The sequence below is a fragment of the Apaloderma vittatum genome, unplaced genomic scaffold (assembly GCF_000703405.1).
Source record: "Apaloderma vittatum isolate BGI_N311 unplaced genomic scaffold, ASM70340v1 scaffold14787, whole genome shotgun sequence".
In the NCBI taxonomy this organism is placed as follows: domain Eukaryota; kingdom Metazoa; phylum Chordata; class Aves; order Trogoniformes; family Trogonidae; genus Apaloderma; species Apaloderma vittatum.
The window spans coordinates 46,883-66,256 of record NW_009726863.1 but is presented as its reverse complement, the minus strand read 5'-3'; the positions used below and the strand labels follow the sequence as shown (position 1 = coordinate 66,256).

The 19,374-nt window shown below is 48.4% G+C and overlaps 1 protein-coding gene across 1 annotated transcript in view; it reads left to right on the top strand.

Annotated features, from left to right (window-relative positions):
- The window catches only part of DIS3L2 (DIS3 like 3'-5' exoribonuclease 2), a gene marked incomplete at its 5' end in the record, with an annotated part of 97,230 nt that overhangs the window by 39,366 nt on the left and 38,490 nt on the right, over nt 1-19,374 (top strand). Inside the window, one exon of the mRNA XM_009873462.1 lies at nt 18,170-18,249. Coding sequence (XP_009871764.1) covers nt 18,170-18,249 — 80 coding nt within the window. The remainder of the gene's footprint in view (nt 1-18,169; nt 18,250-19,374) is intronic.

Below are 19,374 nucleotides of genomic sequence, written 5' to 3'. Positions count from 1 at the left end.
CAGGTGGTGGTTTAGTGTGATGGAACACGTCCCAGATGTGAAGCTGATAGCTGATGTGAACAGAGGATTCAGTGCTTGATCCAGCTATGCAACCCACTCGCTGGTATTTCTGAAGATGGTAGGGAGAGAAGTAGTGGCTTCTGCTGGTTATATTGAAAGAGGCTCAAGATGGAAAAACTGGTTCTCAGTGAAGCAGAAACAAACTGGTTCTTCAATGTCTCCGACAGAAAGACAGATGAAACCCAGGAAGACATGTGTTTGTGCAGAGGTGCATGCGGGGTGGGTGCTGGGAGGAAATGCTTATTTTACATTTTCTCCTGAGGAAGCAATCATTTCTCCGAGAATCTTGCCCTCCAGTTGACGATGTTTTTCTTCCCCAGCGATGAACAGACGTCATCAGAAAGTCTCTTGTTTCAGATTCCATTTATCACGTATTTGAACAAAGACTTGACAAGGATTTTTTTTTCAGGTATTAATTATAGCTGATTGCATGGCTAATCCATCATTCTCTTTAGATGGAGTCGCTGGGCGTTGAGTGACGTAACTTCAAATGGGATCAGGCTGCCATAGGTGAAGATGTAGCCGCTCTTTGTCAGAGCCAGTTCTGTTTCACCTAACAGTAAATGGAAGAAAGGCTAATTGTGTAATGACAAAAGACAACGTTTGGAAGGAGATGAAAGATTCAGACATTGCAGTTCTGATTTCTCATTTCATTTCCAAAGTGAGAGGGGAAAAATAGTCTTGCTTTCCATGACCACAGCTCATTTTATCAGGTGTCTCAGGGCTTGATTACTCCTTCTGAGCCCTGGGATGTTTTATCTTTTCTCATCCGTAGCACATGGATGCTGAGGTACAAAGAAGCTCAGAAAGCACCTGTGGTTTCCATAGCCCTATGAAATGCAGCTACAAGAGTCTTAGCCAAGATCCCAGCAACTGAGCTGAGGATGGAGCTGATCTTGCCCCATCTGAGGAAGCCAGTGCCAGCTAAAGTCCTCTTTCAGGTTTGTCTTTAAACGTTCCAAGTCAAAGCCCACGTCTCCTGAAATTACATGCCCTGCGAAAGTTTGCGGTGATTCATTGTGAGTACATTTTATTGAGCAACCTCTTGGTTTTGTTTTGAAAGAAAAGTGGTTTTAAATCTGTCTTTAGTAGTCTGGATCATTTATCTTGCCCTTCTCTACATCTTCGTATGGTAATAAGGAAATTGTTCAAGCATAATTCAACGTACATCTCCCCTGAACACATAATTGCGTAAAATGGGAGCACGAAGCACGACATCTCAGATAAGGTTGTTGGTCCACGTTGCACTTGTTGCCCATACTTGTGATTTGAGAAAGTCCTCTTCCCTGAATGTGCTCCTTCGCTGTGTTCAGCTCAGGAGACTCTTGAGTCTCTGTTGCTTCCTGCTTCCGTCTTGAGGCAGACGCAGTGATATGTATTCACGAGTTGTGGCATTGTCGATGCCTTAAAACCTGAAAGGACTATTAGCCTTTGCCCTCTGAAGGGACTGTGTTCTACACTTTGGATCTAGGCTGGTAGCAGCTACTTTGCATCTGTACTAATTAGTTAATCAACCAAGCTGGTGACAGTCCATTGCCCATCTGTGGTGGGCTGCTATGAATATGATGGTCCCTTGAAAACTAATAAAGAGGCAGTGAGAAAGTTTGTTGGATGAGAGTGCTTTGAGAGACTTCAGACATCTGAAAGAAACCAGCCCTGCAAAATCACTGCAAAGGGGTTTTTTTTTGTGGGTGATTACTTTAACTGGACTTGAAAAACTTGTTTCTGTCACATAAATGCAAACCAACCAAGCAGTCACTATTGTTGTGTTGTGTGGAGGTTTTTGGTTTTTTGAGTTTTTTTAAAACCCAACACAAATCAGTCTAGCCTGAATATAACAAAATTTAATTTGTGCCTTCCTTGACAATTGAAGTAAACTGGCTGCCTCATGGATTTGATCCCTCTGATCCTCCTGACCTTGGGGCCTGCAGAGCTGTAGCTTATTGGTTGTCTCATGGCAATCTGAGATCAGCCCTCCGAGTGAGAAATTTTCAGTCTCGTGAATCAACAGGAGGTTTTGCATTAGCTTTAAGGCTGCAGCTTCACCTCAATTTCAAGGTCTCTGTTTTAATCTCAAGGCTCTCCTTGTTTTTCTGAGAAGAAACCCCATTGATCCAGCTAGCACTTTGCTTCTGATTAGCATGTTAGAGTAGAACCTGACTAGGAAATAAAATGCTTAAATAACTGAAAAGGGATTTAAGAAAAATGCGATTTATTAAACAATTTCTCTGTCAGTGATGTGTTTAGCAGGTATAGAAGACAGAACGAAGTAAAACAGTCTTTGGCATTTCGGAAAGTGAGTCATTTTTTCTGTTGCATCATGTATAAACTTTTCCCTTCTCATGTATGTATGGTTGAAATTACTTTGAGGTTTTGAATTTTCACTTCAACTCTCTGGTTTTTATTATTTTCAAACATTACTGAAAGTGATGGTTGATAGTCTTTAATGCTGTGCTTGCATTGCCTTGCTCTTTAGTTATTTTTTAAAAATAAGCCAGTAGGCCATGTATAGGTGGTTAAAGGAGCTGAAGAGTTACTGGTTTCTTGTGTTTAGGTAAGAATAAGAGGTAGAAGTATATGAATCCATAATGTGGTGCCAAGGGGTGCTCCTGTCATGTAGCCTTTGTGGAGGGGACCAGCCTTGAAATCCGTGTGCAGTGTGGTCATCTCTCTTCAGCTTCTCAAGCATGTGTACGGGTTCCTTGAAATCACTTGGCAGACCACGAACATGGTGCAGTTGCACCAGCTGAGACAGCAGACAGGCATGTCTTTTCTTAAAATGAGTGCAAAAAAGAGCAAAAAGCTCTCTGAGGTTCTGCATGCTGGAGGAACGCATTGCTCGGTGTCCCAGGAGGTTTAGGATAAAATGTAGAGCAAACAGTGAATACTGAGAGAAGCCAAATAGAAATATGGTATCTAAATGGAGTTCCCAGAGGTCAGGGCCAGCGCAGAAGCCAGCTGGTCTCCACGTGCCAGGACATGCTTCTTGGGATGAAGAGATCCAGCAGGTCGAGGTCTGTTAAACCTGCCCTTACGTGTTCACTTTGTCGGGAGAAATGACTACTTCTTGGTGTGAACTTGATGACCTTCTTTCCTTTGAGTTCACAGCTACCATCTGCAGCTGAGCACTGCAGGAAAGATAGGACTTGTCCTAGCTCCCATGCAAAGCAACATCATCTGGGCTTCGTCCCTTTTGGGAAAGCTGTTGAAAGGCAGGCAGCTTCTACAGCCAACTCCTTTGGGCTGGTGGGTTTCTTTGGCTTGGTGTGCCGCCAGGCCTGGTTCGTCCTTGCTCTTGCTGTTTGGTACGTCTGTAGCTTGCTTCAGACCCAGCACTGAGGAGCAATGGTTTTGCCACAAGTAGCGTAGTGATGGGTTCAAAATACGATTCAGAGGAGGAAGACTTGCTGAAAAGAGCTTGAACAGCCAAGAAATTGATCCCACCACAGATATTTCTCCCCACTGTCATTAATTTTCATTGTGAAAGAGTTAGATGTGGGGGTGGGGTTTTTTGCTTTGGCTAAAATAAAAAAATTGTACCCTTCTTTGTGGAGCTGCTATCCCAAATGTTTTTAGAACTAGCGTGCAGCTGCCCAGTCTACCCTGTCTTGTTAGAAACTTGCTTGATCTTCAGTCTCAGCAGATCTCATGAGAACCTGTGAGATCGATTAGAAGGGTCCGAGGTGACTCTTGGGAGTGAGAGACGTATGAGAGCATTTCACAGCTTGCTGAACATCGGCTGTGACAGTGCAGTGCCTGGAACGCGCTGTGTCAAGGCTTGAGCTGTGGTTATGGCATCCTGGAAATGTAAAGCTGGAAAGGGCTTTAGGAGATGATCCTCTCCTTTTCCTGGCAATTGGAAGCGCTCAGCTGGTAGCGGTCCTGCGCTGTGTTTGTTGGTGCTTTGTCGCTGAGTGAGTAGCTGCTGGGACTTGTGTAGCCAGAGCTCCTGGGGTTGTCTCCATGACTTTCACCCACCCAGCCGTGCACATAGAGTTTGTGGCCAGTCCTTCAGGTGTCCCTTATTAGTCATTGCCTGGGATCTGTAATACTAAAGGCCTGCCGAGACCTCGTGAGGAGCTCAGCCGAGTGTGCCAAGGTCCTTGGGGGTACAGTTCAGGAATCTGAAGAGCTCACTTGAGTGCAGTGAGGTAGTCGTGCAGAGTCACTCACATGAGGTTATCTTCAACATCTCTGGGTGTTTCTTCTCATTGTGTCTGACAAGACAACCTGCTGGCTGCTGTCACAATGGGGTTTTGATTGGTGCGTGTTGTGTGGTGCAGAGAAATGCTGGGGTGTGACAGGCCCTCCCGAGCGGTCCGGGCAGCCTTGCTGGGTGCTGCTGTGCTGGGGGCGAGTGGCATGACCAGACAACAACCGGGGTGGGCAAAGCCTAGCAGGGACCTTTGTTCTTCTGCTTTAAGTGGGGATTTCAGCCTAACATTGGGTTTATGGAAAGGCAGCGTGAGGTTTGGTTTAGAGAAGGAGAAAAAATAGCCCTTTCGAAAAGCAATTTGTTTCTGCTTTCTGTGAGCGAGGCTTCCAAACGGACTCGGTCAGTTCTGCAGGGTGATCAACAGGACTGGAAAAAAATACCAAGCGAAGTAACACGGTGGCTGTGGTAAACATGAACTGAGGCCTTGGAAGTAGCTAATGGCATACCACAAAAGAGTCTCCTTTCACCCGCCACGGGTCGTGCCAGCAGCAAGCGCTGCCAGCACTGGCCTCTAGCAGAGGAAAGCATCATTTGGCTCCCTTTTGGGTTTCATTACTCTTCCTGCGCTCCCTCCTGCTCACAGCAAAAGCCTTTCCAGTTGTAAAGAAGTGAATTAACTCCCTTCGTGTCAGTGATGGATGAGGCGCTTTCTCCCCCTTCAAAGAGGCGAGCCGTGCCGGTGAATGCGGGCCAGCAGAGTTGAAAAGTCCAAGCGGAACAGCAGAGCCCGTGGGGTGACCCAGCTGTCAGGCAGGACACCCCGGGGATGGCTCCCGACGGTGCCCGGTGAGGCAGGGCTGGGGAGGGGGGAACAAAAGCTGCTCTCAGCATGCTTGCCCGGCCTCAAGTCACATTTTTTTGTGTGTGTCCTGCTTTCAATGGACTTGGGCGCATCCCTTAACGCACAGCAGCCGTTTGTGCGGGGTTCATGGAGCCTCAAAGGCTTTCTGAGGATGCTTCTCCGCCCTGCACAAAGGAGGGCGAGCGCGCCGGTACTTGGGAGATCTCCTCTCAGGCTTCCATGGCTAATCATATTAAAGGTGACCTCATGGGCAGCGCTTTCCATTGTTGCCATATGTTTTGTCCAGCGCTTGAGTGATGTTGCGCATTGGAATGTATTCATGCGTCGCCTAATTTAATCACCAGGCTTAATCCCCTCTCCTGTTCTACACACTTAGAATTTACTGGCTCCTTTCTAGCCTCCCATGCATTGTCTGGGTCTCCTTCACAAGCTAATACTGACGCCTGGAGATATTTTAATTTATTTATTTACTTTCAGGGTGTATTTAAAAAAACATAATCTCCACAACAAACCCAGAAACCTCTCCAAAGGGGGAGCGGGCGCAGTGGATGCTCTAGGTGGCTGATTCCTCATGCCTCTGATCTTTTTCTTCCAGCTTTTCCATAGAGAAATTAAGGATTAGGCTCATGGGTTTAAAAAAACAAAACAAAATACTACGAATGGAAAAATGACTGAGAAGGCGGTGTGTCTCCTTTTAATATTGTTGGAATAAATAACTAATTTTAAGAACTTAACTGTCTCTGTAAAATATGGTGTTGGTTTCTGCCTTTAAAACTTACTGCTTTGGTATGGACAGCTCCAGTTCCAGGACTGACTGGACAAAATTAACCCGACAAAGCCTCAAGTCCTTCAAGCTGGGAAACTGGAAAGTCTGATTTATGCAAAACTGCTGCAAACCCCAGAAAGTTCTGCAGAAGTTGGGCATTTCTAGGGAGCGGTGCTTTACAGACTGTCTTTTATGGATCTTTTCTAATGATTTTTCTAAGACTTCCCTGCCTCAGCTGACTCCATCATGTGGAAGGGTTTGTTAAAAATGGGAATTAGAGATTCAGTTGTGGAGTGACTTGCTTTAGGAATGGATGGGGTCAGTCCCAACAAGGGAAGGCAGTGATGAGATTTTAGGATGGTACATGATCAGGTTGCTCAGGGGCAGGAAACCTTTTAATTTCCTTACACTTGCTGCGGCAGATTGTTAAATAAGTACCTCATGCTTTAGTTCAGCTCTTAGATTCTCCTTGTCCACATATGGCATGCTGGTACCCACAACTCTAAACAGTGGACTACATCCCGGATGTCTTTGAAACCTTAAACATAGCTTGTACCAATTTAAGTGAATTACAGCTTTGAGTTTCCTTCTCTGCGTGTGTGCGCACACAAGAGTCTCTTGCAGCCCAATTCTCGCACGTGAGCTCCCTGATCTTCTGTGCTTGTGTGTTATGGTTCGGGTTTGATAGGAGGAAGGAGGAATGATGTAAAAGATCGCAGATTTGGGACTGGTTTTAAAAATAGTTTTAAAATATAATGTATCTTCATTTTGAAGAAAGGCAATACTGCTTGGAAACCATGATTGCCAAACATAAACCATGTCGAGGCTCTTGCATATGTTAAATAAGTGAGGAATAGAGGGATATAAACAGCCTGCTGTGCATTAACGCTGGAAGATCACCGATCCCTACCCCCTGTGCTCCAACCGGCAGTCGACAGCAGCATCGCGGGCTCTGACATCAACTTGGCCCTGCAGAAATACTTTATGTCTTGCACAGCATCTTTTTGGAGTGAACTTTGCCAGAGCCCTTTCTGAAGCTTCTGCATGCAGAAATTGCTTCCCCGCTGAAGCGCAGTCGTGTTGGAGCCAGAGGAGGATGGCTGGCCATGGGTTAGCTGGAGGGCAGGGTGCCTGTCCTGCTGCCAGCGGGCTCTGGGCTTGCTGGGACAAGTCGCCTGGCACCCGTCCCCTGCTGCTTCCTTCTCTCCCTGTGACAGAGGAGCTGCGAGGTCCCTGGAGAAGCAGGAGCAGGTCACTGCCAGAGGAATTCAACTGAGCCGCAGCCAACTCCTTCCCAGGGGAGCCCAGCGGTTGTGCAGACGGCAGCAGCTCTTGCCATCCATGGGAGCGGGCAGCGATGTCCTCGGAAAGCTTTGGATCTCCTGCTCGTGCACCAAGCGACCATACTTAGACACGCCATGAGTTTCGGTTAAGTAAAGGAGACGAGGTGGTGGCATGGAGCCCGCCGCTGCCCGGGGAGGAGGGAGTGGCCCTGCCATGGCGGGATGTTTTATGACATGTGGCATGGGGAGAGGATGCTCGGCGGAAGGCAGTGGGCTGAGAGTGTGTGGTAGGAGATGCCTTCCCATCCCGTGCTGCTGACAGTGGCGGGGGGAGAACCTTTGGCCAAGGACATGGCACTGCTGCCTGAAGTCCTGGCAGTTGTCACAAGCTGTGAGACAGTCAGGATTGTCCCCAGAGAATGCGCAAAGCTCAAGTCTGCAGTGCCAGGGCTGGACTTTGGGGTTGCCAGGTATTTCACAGCGGCACCCTGAAGAATGGAGGAGAGTGGTGTGGCCATCAAACTGAGATCAGTGTAGTGTGATCAGAGCAGTCTGTGTCATCTTAGTCTCAGCTCCAGTTTAATGGCCTGCAGATGTAACTAAACCTAGAAATACTGTTGTGATCTCTCTTGTTACCTGGCAGAGCTCTTATCATGTCAACACAGGGGCTGTTCATATTTTAATGGGTTTATCTCTTGTATGGAAGGTATTACAAGCTTTCATCTGTCTTCCAGTGCAACTCTACGGAAATCCCTCCAGGCATGAGGCAGTACCTGGGCGCTGAATTAATCTGTGCTCCTGGGTTCTCACAGCTCCATTAGTGGCTTAGCAGGGGAAGCAGTTAGCATTAACAAACTTAAGAAAATAGGATTTGCTGTGTTTGATCTGCCCTCGGCTCCTTGTATCCTCCCAACAGCAATGACAAAGATGGGGCACATTATGGGAAGACACAAAATAGTCATAGGGAAGAAACAAAATAAAATTTGTAGAATGTGTACCAGCCTCCTCCAAGGCTTGTGGGGGTGAGGCAAAAGTTGTGCTAAAGCCAAGTGCAACAAAAGACACCAGACTATTTTTCCTCCTGCCACGTGCACGGACACAGGTCTTACCTTGCCTTTCCCTGTGCCTTGAGCTGTTTGAAGACGGTGCGGTGTCTTGTCCTCCCTCAGGTAACCACTGCCTTGTGCTCAGTCGCTGGCGTGAGGCTGGGGCTGCTCTCAGAAACCGTCTGTCATGTTGTGAAGGGCTGTTTGTCTCCTTGCTTTTCATGGAGTGAACACTTACCATTGCTGGTGTTCTTGGTCTTTTTTCTGTTAAAGCAGCAGCCTATGAGCTGTATGCTGTGTTTCCCCCGTGGTGCTGTGTCCCTTAGCAGAGCTGCACGTCCATCAGGGGCTGGATCTGCCCTCTCTTTGGGAGCTGCTGAGTGCTGCAATGCTGCTTTCTGCTGATCGTGGGGTCTCACAAAATAGCAGGGCTCAGTGTGAAGCTAAATTCGGGCTGTTTAAATCTAGGGTCAGTAAGTTGAGACCTGCTTTCAGACATTGCTGTCAACTGTCTGAAATAACAGCAGTTGAGGGTAATGGCCTGTTACCTGTAGTACCCTCTAATAACGGCATACCAAGAGAGGTTTAGAGAGGGTTTTCTCTTGGTTGTGTCACTTTTCATCTAAAGCAAACATAGAACACACTGTTTGCTGTTCTTAAGTCTTTCAGGCTCTTATGTACTGCTTGGGGACAGAAACGCCTTAGAGATCCCTTTCTGATCAGGCTTTGCTTTTCTGCGTCAGGTTAAGATGGCATATACGCGGACTTCCATATCAGCCAGCCTGTGAAAAAGCTGTGGTTGATCCCGCAGACGTGTGCCCTCTCAAGTCCTGGGTATGGCCGAACGGCAGGCTGCAGCCACCGTAGCTGCACAGGAATACCCGTCTGTTTGACTGCTGACACTCGTCAGCTTAGGGGAAATTTTACGTCAGCTGTACGCTTAAGAGTTTCTCTCCTGGTTAATAGCGAGAAATATTTCCTTTTTTTCATGGTTACTTTAACTCGGTCTGTTGATTTGCTCCCAGATTTTCAGAGCGCTGGACGTATTTGCCGCTCTGCCAGCCCCTGTTGTACAAAGAACTTTCCAATGAGACGGGGATTATGAGGCCCCGGGTCTGTCTTGATCCTGGGTGCTGGTGGCGGGTGCTGCTGGTGTTGTGCTCTGCTTTTCCAGGTTCCGCACCGGCTGCTGGTGACCCAAAATTTGGCAGTGGGGTGTCAGCAGCTGCATTTCCCATCTCTCTTCTCACACAGCAGACCCTGGTCTTGCCCGTTCCTGTTCACACCAGTTACAGGTCCCTGGCTGCTCCTCTGGCCTCTGGCTGTTGGCCTCTGGTCTCTCTTGGGGAATTTTAACTCTCTGATAAGGTACGTGGTGTCCGAGTGCTGCCCTCCAGCCATCAACTTCTTTATGGTCAGAGAAATTTGACTTGCTGGCAACTCTCTCAAATCGCTTTGAGAAGGGTCAGTCCTGCCTCCCCATGAGTCTCTGGAGTTGCTTCAAATTCCTGATTGTAATCTAGCCTTTTACTAGAGTCTTGATTGTCCTCCTCTCCCAAATTCCTGCTTTCCCAAGTGCATTTCCATTATCTCCCGGGTGAAGAAGAGGCCACTGGGACAGGGCAGGACCTAACCATTCCCCTGCATTCCCTAAAGCCTGTAGTCCTCATCAACCTTCAAAATGCAAGAATTTTCTGCAACCCAAACTCTCTTGTCTCTACTGAGGCTGGTAAAGCCCAGCTTGTGAAGGCTTTGTTATTTCTCAAGATGAAATCAGTGAGGTTTTCTTTTGTCAGAGCACTGGCAGGGCTGGGAGAAGCTCAAGAGCCGGGAATGCTTTAAAGAGAGGCTGGGAGACAGGCTCTGAGTAACACAAAACGGCCAAGCAGTGAAATTTGGCATGTATCTTGTTAGTGTCACAGTTTTTTATGTGGCATTTCCTAGGGATGTTGTGCTTTTATTTTAAAATTGGTGTATGTGTAGAAAATACTTTTTACTTCATTGACGGTTCCCTAGTGGTCTAGAGCATGCGGTGCGGTGTCACAGTTCGTTAGCTTCTGAAGAAGGTATTTTTAATCCACCAACATAAACCCTTTGCAATTGTATAATCTGTATTTTAGTCCTGTGGTTTCCTAATCATGCATCTAGAGAATGAGCTCATCCAGTTTATAAATTACAAAGCAAACAGAAGTGTTTAGCTCTTCTTTCTAAATAAATCTCGATCTAGTTCTTCATGGACTGTGTTCGAAAGCTCCCATGCAGGCAAGTGGGAATACTTAAAAACAAACTTATTTGCAGTTTATATTTTTGCCAAGTGATGAAAGTTGTCTCCTGCCCCGTCTTTCCGGAAGGACTCTTCAGCTTTGACCTGCAGCTGTGAAATACAAGCCAAGGGTATGATGCCACCTTTGATGACAGCATCTGCATGTCTTTGCAAAGGATCCAGCCACGTTTCTTTCTGGTTTTGTTGTACTGCCCAACCACCTGTAACAGAGGGTTTGGGGCAGTGAACAACAGCAGCGCAGCCCTCGCGTGTGCTGGGGACTTCAGTCCTGCGGTGGGAAGACCCCCAGGGTCCTCGCTGCATCCCAGAGGAAAATTTTGGAGAGGGAGACGCACTGCAGCTTGTGGGATAATTTAGTGATAACTTACTGTGATTTTGGGTCCCAGGCTGGGAATCTCTGGCCTGGGAGATTAGTTTAAGAAGCGGGAAGAGTTATCTTCCATCTTCTCATGTCAGGGATTCACTGGCTTTCCATAGCAGGGGGGTTGGAACTAGACGGTCTTTAAGGTCCCTTCCAACCCCAACAATTCTATGATTCTATGATATTTTATGCTCTTGTGTAATGCAGGCAGAAGCAGAGAAAAGGACTAATATTTGAGTCAACTATGGGACTGTAAAATAGAAATGAGCGGAGGGATTCAGAGTAATACCCCAAATGAGTTTCAGCTCCATTTCCTAGGCTGGATGGGGTTTTGGGTTGACATCTTTTAGCCACATGCACAGATCTTGTAGCCTGTCAATAGAGGTAGTTTGCTGGCTGATGTCCTGAGAGGGAAGAGAGATTACAGCGATAGGCAGAATGAGTAAAACTCAAGGTGATATGTTGTATCGTTGCAAGTAAGAGACAGCTCTTCTGCACAGGAGACCTCAAAATAGGAATGGAGAGGAAGTCTTGCCCCCAGAAATTCATCACCCTTTGCTCTGCTGCCCTTTGCACTCAGTTGTTGTTCTGTCTTGTGAAAGGGGACAAGGCTGGCAAGGAGTTTCTGTCAAACACAGCCCTGTCATCTCACACCCAGGAGCTCCTGGACGTGGGGGTTGGCTGGCTGGCTGTGGAGCATGCTGGCTGCCACTCGTGTTCCTTGCTGATTCCTTCCTGGCCTGCTCTGCGTTTCAGTTTGGGCCTTGAGATGTCTCAGGAGTGATGACGGAGGCGAGAGGAGCAGCAGCTGCCAGTGACATCCCCTTCCAAGCGCCCCAAGGAGCGGGCTTTTGGGACAGCTGATGTTACCTCTCCTGGGCATCGGCCATGCTGGGGACACAGGGCAGCAGGGATGGGTTCAGGAGCCTCCTGGATAATTTAATCCTCTACCTGGAAAATGCACATTTAGGGATGGGGAGAAGGGGTCTCACTAGGAGACGATGGATGAAATGGGACCAGTTTAGAACCAGATCAGGACTTTCAACCAGTAGCAACAGCAGTCCAGTAACCAGGTGTTGAGATTTGGCTTTGCAGACAATGAATATTTGGCCAAAAGGGAAGGATCACCGCAACCCGAGAGGTAACTAGCTGTGCTGGTAGCAAGTTTCCTTGTCTTTCCTCTTTTTCCACTTTAGAACTTTAGGTCTCTCCTTTATTACCCCCATCATTACCACATGTTCTTCAGCCTCTACCCAGAGTCCTTCTCCAGCGATTTCTAACTGCAGCACAAATAGAAAAGCTCGTGGAAGAAGAAGTGCTTTGGTCTCAAGAGCAGCTTCTCTAAGTGAAAACACAGCTGTGAGGTTTGCAGCCTGCGCTTCTGTAAGGGCTCGTCCAGCCAGCACAGCTAGCACCGCTGCAGTCCTTCCAGCACGCAGGAATTGGGAAATCCATTGTGAACAAGATTGAGTTTGATGGCCTGTGTGGAGGCAGATGGATGTATTTTTAAGGGACAAGGTGCCAGAAAACTCTGTGATTACGTTACTGGCGCATGGCTCGTTTTTTGTGGTTTTAAAAGTGAGTGTCAAGACTTCAGGGCTATTTTTTTTTTCGGGTGAAAACCGAAGTTTGGGCGGGGCATAGAAACCTGCCTGATGACTAGGTTTATTCTTAAAAAGCTTTCTAGAGCTTGCTGCAGAGGGGAGCCGTTATTCCAAGAGGGAGATGATACCAGTGTTTTTGGACTTCCATGCAAATTAGGCTGAAATCAAATGAGTGCCAAGGGTAGAAAAGAACCCCTGCCTTCCAGGAGACTTTTCTCAGTGTCATCTTTAGATGCAGTCCTCCGTTTTTTGTCTTGGAGGCTTGTGTTCTGCCTCTCCTCCTTGTCCTGGGTCAGCTCTTTCTGCTTGAATACCTCACCACATTGGCGGAATTGCCTTGAACAGTTATAAGCAAGGCTGGCCGAAGCATGCCCTTACGTTGTCCCAGAATTGGGACATCTGAAATCTTTGACCGGGTTACTCAGCTGAACCGATAATACCTCTCTGATACAGTGCGTGTGTAGAGAAAACCTTTCATCTAGTGACGGAGGTTTGCTGCTTGGAGCCAAAGCTGGGAATGAGGGAGATCCAGGCCAAACCATTTATTCAGGGGGCATATAGAATTTGCCCAGTCAAGTCTGTATAGCTACTGGCAGCATTTCAGCAGAATGCTACTCTTCATGCTCTCTCCTTGTTGAAGCTACCAGGCTTTATCGCATGAATGAGCCCCTAATTGCTGCAGGTCTCAAATTTTCTTTGAGGACAGCTGCTGGCAGTAGAGCCCAGGCAAGCCTGGAGGTCCGTAACAGCATTAAGTACTGCTCCTCCTTTCTGAAAAGCTGTTTTCTGGCCATGGGGGAGGAAGCTCCACGATGTAGGCAGCTTCTCCCACACCTCCCACCAAGACCTGTCTGCCTGAGCAGGGTGAGGGGTCCCTGCAGGGGTCAGGCCGCACAGAGCTGTCGGTGCGCTGAAGGGCAGCTGCCCTGGGCCCTTCTGCTTTGCCTGGTGTCTCATGCCTGTGCAGTGGTTTGGTGTCTGCTCACTGCCTGGGTGTAGATGAAGCGTCTGATGAATGGCGGAACAAGGAGAAGCAAAGAGCATCCCCCCCGTCAGCCAACTGCATCCTCTGCTGGGTTTAAGGATGTAGGAGTAGAGAGGGGGAGGATGTTACTAATCCCGAGCGGAGCCACTGCACAAACAAGCGTTACTTGCACGCAGCCCTCAGTGCCCAGTGACCACTGTGGGCAGGAGCTGACTTCCCTCAAGGTGGCTGCCTTGAGAAGGTGGCATTACCTTCACATCAAGCCCGCACTCTGTGCCACCAAACGTTGCCAAGGATGAGCCACGTGCTGTGAGTTCGTTCCCTTGCTCCATTGACCAGTCACGGAGAGCGTGCCCAGCTACCCGCTCAGTACCTTGGGTGCGATGCTCACCTCCGTGGGGTTCTGCCTGTCAAACAGCCTGTCCCAGCCCCTTTGAATTTCAGCAGCCTGCTCCTCTTCTGTTTGGGTGTATTGCAGTTGTGTCTGGTGGCGAGTGAGCCTATCCATCACCGTATCCACACAGATCCCAATTACTCCTTTTGACAACCCTTATTCACAAACCTCCTTGTGTCTCTGACATCTCAATTATTGATGGGGCTCGCCTGGTAGGCAGCGCTCTGTTCTCTGCGTGGCTACGTTCCAGCTCCCTTTCCCATTGAGTTCACGCACGCACCGTGCCGAGCGTTTCTTTATGTGCAAAGCTATTGAAGTGGAAAGGGATCTTTATTAGCGTGTGAGCTCCAGGGCTACGCAACCGAAGGGGGCAGTGCAAGCCAAATCGCATCGCGGTAAGGCGCTGGGAAATTTCCTCTCCCTCTCCTCTCCTAGTGAAGCCCAGCAGTGTCTTGTAGAATGAAATCTCTCATATGTTTCATGGGGAAGATCCCTTGATCTGATGAGCCTTCCTTGTGATGGGGTCATCCCACACTTGTATTTCTATTAAGAATCCTCAGGCCCCCATTGCCCCTGCAGGCATAAAATCCAGTATTTTGAAGTGCAGTGTCCTTTCCTTTGTCTTGGTATTAGTTTGTTTGCTGGCTTTACAGTAAGCCTTTGAGTTCTGACAAGGGCCATTGACATGCAAAAAAGGAGGTTTCAAAGCAGCATGCGGTGTTGGAGCAATGTTGTCAAATTGGTTAAGAGTAAAGCGGTGCCAGAGGGATGATTGCAAAAGCCGGCTTGTTTTGTAGTGCCTGGTGTATCTGGGAGGCTCTGGGTGTCTCGTGACATCGCTGTAGCAGGAGGAATGATAAAGTGGTCAATCAGCTCCTGACATCTCTCCTGCCCCTGACCTTGCCCTGCAACCCTCTCCAGTTCAGAAGTAATCAGAGGTTTTGTGTTTAGTGAACGAGGGCAAAAGGAAAGGGTGACTGCTGGTAAAGATGGGACCAGAGAGAAGCAGCAGTGTAAGATGTGCAGAGAGCTGGGAACGGACACTTGAGTTTTGTTCTTGGAGATCTGTGGCAGCAGGTGCCTCATAAATTAGCTTTAGCATGAGAGGAGAAATCCATGGAGCAGACCTTCCAAAGCAGGGAGGTGCTGGTGAGCGTCAGTGCCTTTGCAGCTGAGCACGGCTGTGCAGAGGGGGCACCTGACTGGGGGTGGTCAGTGGAGCACTCCTGGGGCTCCAACGGCAGAGAGAATCGACTACCTGGTACTGAGTAACTGTCAACAACCTTTTCAAGCGTAGGACGAAGCCATCTCTGCATGCCAGTTTGCCTCCTGGTGGCACTCAACTAGTCCTTCTCTACCTGCCTTACCTGCTCTCTTTCTGCCCTGTGGTGAGTTTGGCCTGGGGGCTCCCTGCGGAGACCAAATGCCACCAAATGAGCAAGGGCAGCTGGAGAGTTGCTGGTGGCCACACAGCCAGAGTCTGGCTGTTCATTTGGGGTCTGTAAGGACTCCTGGCCTCGGTCACGATCACAGGTCTCCTCTTCCCCCTCCTGGCTGGCCATGACAGTGCATCAGCAGGGCAGATCTGCAGAAGAGCAGCGGTTTGGGCATCAGTGACAGCATGGCTGCCTTGAGCTATGGCTGCTGGGACAAACCTTTAGTTACACGTGTCTCCGTGTGACAGCCTGATCCTACATTCCTCTGGGTGGAGTCCTCTTGTCACTGTGAGTGACAGCAACATCCTCTTGCCTGACAGTGTTGCCCCAGATAGTCAAGCCATGTATTGTCCCTCTTACAGAGGCCTTGCTGGTGCTGGCGGGTAGCAGATATGGCTGGACCTGCCAAGCAGGGTGTGTTTTATTTGTCTGGAATACCACAAGCAGACAAAGAAGGGTTAAAATAACAGAAAGCTGAAAACCCATTATCTTTGGGAATTGTGATCTTTCCTTTTTGGGTAGGCGGGTTCCATGGGATCCCATGCCCCCCCAGATAGTGGAAAGGTCACCCTCCCATACCTGATTGCCCCGCAGCATTCCCTGGTAGCCTGTCCAAACAAGGCTGTTTTACTTCCCAGCCCTTTTCCTTCCTTCCCTTCCCCTGGACTTGTCTCCTTGCACGGAGCTGGCTCCAGCTCCAAGCGGTGCTGGGAGCCCGGAGCCCAGAGCCCAGGTGAGCTGTAAGCAGAGATGCTCAGTTACTGCAAACCCACAGCCCACTTAAAGCGTCAGGCAGTCCTGAGTTTGTCCCAATCAGAATTATTGCTGAAAGTATCCAAAGCCACACTTTTGCCCGATTTTGCACTTTCTTTTGTATTTATTCTTTAGTGATTCTGCAGAGTGGTGCCCATTCCTCAAAGCACAGGACCAAGTAGAGCTGTGCCCGAGATAACCACTGTCCCTTGCACCTCAGAGGTGCTTCCTGATACTCTAGCAGGAAAGCTTTGGAAAACCTGGCACAGAAAAAAATGGCTTTGGGCAGTTCCCAGTTCCTCTCTCAGTTCCCCAAGCCAGAGCAGCTCACTTGGGAGGACTCTGGTTATGGACCACGTATGGCCAGCAAGGTAATTGCTGGTCTCCCTTAAGGAGGTTGCTTGTTTCATGTTGTTCTACTCCCGGGATGTAGCTGCCATGTGCCATCGCAGCATCTCGAAGAGGCTGGAGCCACAGCCTGGCTCTGTGGATCTCGGTCAGAGGAGGCACCCCTAGCTAGCCCTGATAGTCCTGCCTTAGATGCCGGTCTTCAAAATGGATCTAAGTAATCTGCTAAGCTGTAGTAAAATCAGAGCTTGAAGGAAGAGAGAGTTGTGGAGGACGTAAGAGCTTGCCATCCAGACAGCGGTATGAATCATGAGATACGTACCCCAGACACATGCAAAGCGCAGACACACGTGTTATATGCTGTTGCAGGAGAATGTCTTAGAGTTAGGGGCATAGCAGTCAAGGGAGATCAGCTGGATTTGGCCTCAGCCTGGTTACTTGGTTTTTAACTCAGTATCCAAGATGCTAATTTTTTTGTTGATTTCATGGTATGTAGTTTTATTTGGGTCAGTGAGAGCACAGCGTATGACTTTGCTACCCTTTAGGGAAGGGAAAATCAGTGCTCTACCTAATGATTCAGCACACAGGGTTTCTTAACAGCCTATGGGAGAAAGGTGTTTTAATTCTGCGTTCGTTCCTGAATAAGCCGTTAATTTGGAGTTAGCAATTTCCTTGGAGCCTGGAGGAGAGGAATCTGTGATCAAATGAGTGGCTCAACACTGCTTTTGCCTCCTTTCCCTTTTCAGAAAGGTCAGGCTCATCATAACAAATCTCCTTCGACTTCTAGCCCTTGCGATGGTCTTCCCAGACTGTTTCAAGACTCCTTCACGAGTCAGCAGTGGTAACAGCCCTGCTATTGGTAATCTCTGTGACCCAAAAAAAGCCAAAGCACTCAGACCATAAGGACCACAGCTACCTCTGAAGGATGCTGCCCCTCTTATCCAGTCTTGCTGGCTCCTGATCAGGTGCTGCAGCCCTTTTGCAGGGCAGAGGGGCTGCACCTTGTGGCTGTGGGAGCTGGTGGGACACTGGTCTGGGTGCCAGCAGCCTTCTCTGGGAGACGAGGGGCTGCTCAGATGTGCAGGGCTGTTGCAGGACTCAGCCTCGTGCTGTTTTCTAAGCAGTTCAGTGTATAAAGTCACTGAAGATGTTTTCAGCAAAGGAAAGTCTCCCCACAGAACTGTTCTGTTCCTTGTTGAAAGAGCATTAATTTTTCCCCCTTAAATAAAATGAGCCGTGTTTGAAAGCTGAAAGCCCTTGCCGAGTGCCTTCTTGGAGCTGCAAAGAAAGCAGTTTCCAGGTCACATCATAGCCTCCTGCCGGACACGGGTCCAAACTGCAAACCCTTCTAACAGCTCTTTAATAACTCTGCACTGAAGGAAAAATCTGTCACCTTTCCCTCTGTGGTTTCTCCTCTGTTCTAACACACTGGAGAAACAAGATGGAACTGGGAAAGTTTTCAGAGAAAGACTCGTGGGAACTGCAGCTGCCGATGGAGGAGGCTCATTTCTTTAGTGTCTGAGGGGAACCGCAGTCGCTTTGGTGAAGGGTGGTGTGTGTGGGTGGGTTTGGAGGGGTGAACCATTATGACCCATGCATTTCAGAAGAACCACAAACACTTTAGAGTAACAAAGGGTGGAAAAAGCGAGAGGTTTCTGCAACGCATGTGACTTTTCCCTGAGGTTTGGAACCCTGCGGTATGTTCCAGGCCACAGTGTTTGCGTGTCAGCCTTAGTGAGTTAAGCTTTCTCCCACAAGCCTTGCTTGAAGTTGCTGTGATGACCAAGAGCCTAAAATGTTCCTTTTCTTCCTCCCTCCCCTCTCTTTGCAGCTGAAGCTCTCGTTTACCTTGGACCAGGAGAGTGGGATGCCTCAAGGCTGTTATATCTATCAGTACCGGGACAGCAACAAGTAAGTCCCGCTGAAGATTGCATGCAGTAGATAGAGGAAAGTGCATTGAAAGGAGACTGCCCTGCCTTCTGGCAGAGGGATCGCAACTGCTTGTACCACTTAAAAGTAGATTAAAGCAAGCTTCAGGCTTGACCTGAAACAGGGAGCAGCTCCTGTAAAGGCCAGATCCTTTAAAATGCATGAGGCCCTGCAGCCTTCATTTTTTTCTGCAGCATTTAGAAGCTGCTTTTATTTGGCTAAAAGGCCAGTTCTTGGGTATCTTGGGCTCTGACAGAACTCACCCAGACTTTGCCTGAGGTTGTTTGCAACTCAGACCCTGTGTGACTCTGGAAGCATGGGCTGGGAGTCAGAATCCAAAGGCTGCAAGTGCTGAAGAGGGCAGCCCTCACCAATGCTCAGCTAGAGACACATGGTACCCCATTCTCTCTGCTGAAGCTCATGCATAGGTTCACTGAGTGACCTCTTATTTGTGCTACTGGAGCCCCAGTGCAGCCACGTGCTCTGTTTTTGTAAGGTACCTGACGATATTCAAGCTTGGGATGTGTTTGGAGCACAGAGTCCTCAATTTCTAAGTATTCTGCCTATTTTTACTAGCTGCTGTACTGAATTGGCCCCCAAGTTGTTTTTATTTCAAATCACATTCTCATTATCAAATTGACAGCAGCAGCACAGTTCGGGATATTTCTTTGTTTGTGCTGAGTTACTTTGCCTGAACACCAGCATGTCATAAATCCATAGCCTGTTACCTCCACCCATATAGTTCTGCTTCTTGCCAGTTATTGAAAGTTAACTTAAAAAAGGAGGATATATGAAGTTGTCAATGAACAGAACAGCCTGTAATTAGATCTGCTTTGAAACGCTGATGAGAACAGTCCCAACAAGGAAGAGGGATGTCTGCCAACAGCACCTACCCCTTCGTGAGCTGAGACATTTCAGTGTTTAAACAAGGAAGGAGATTGTTTCTGGGAAGAATCCTTCCCACCTGTGGATGGGAGATTAGCACGTGGTACACGGTCCCATCCCAACTGTCCTGGCCCCAGAGACGTGGATGAGCAGAGCATGTACCTCCAGCACCACCAAGCTAACAGGGGAACATGTAGTTCAGTGCCAGAGCATAAAATCAAC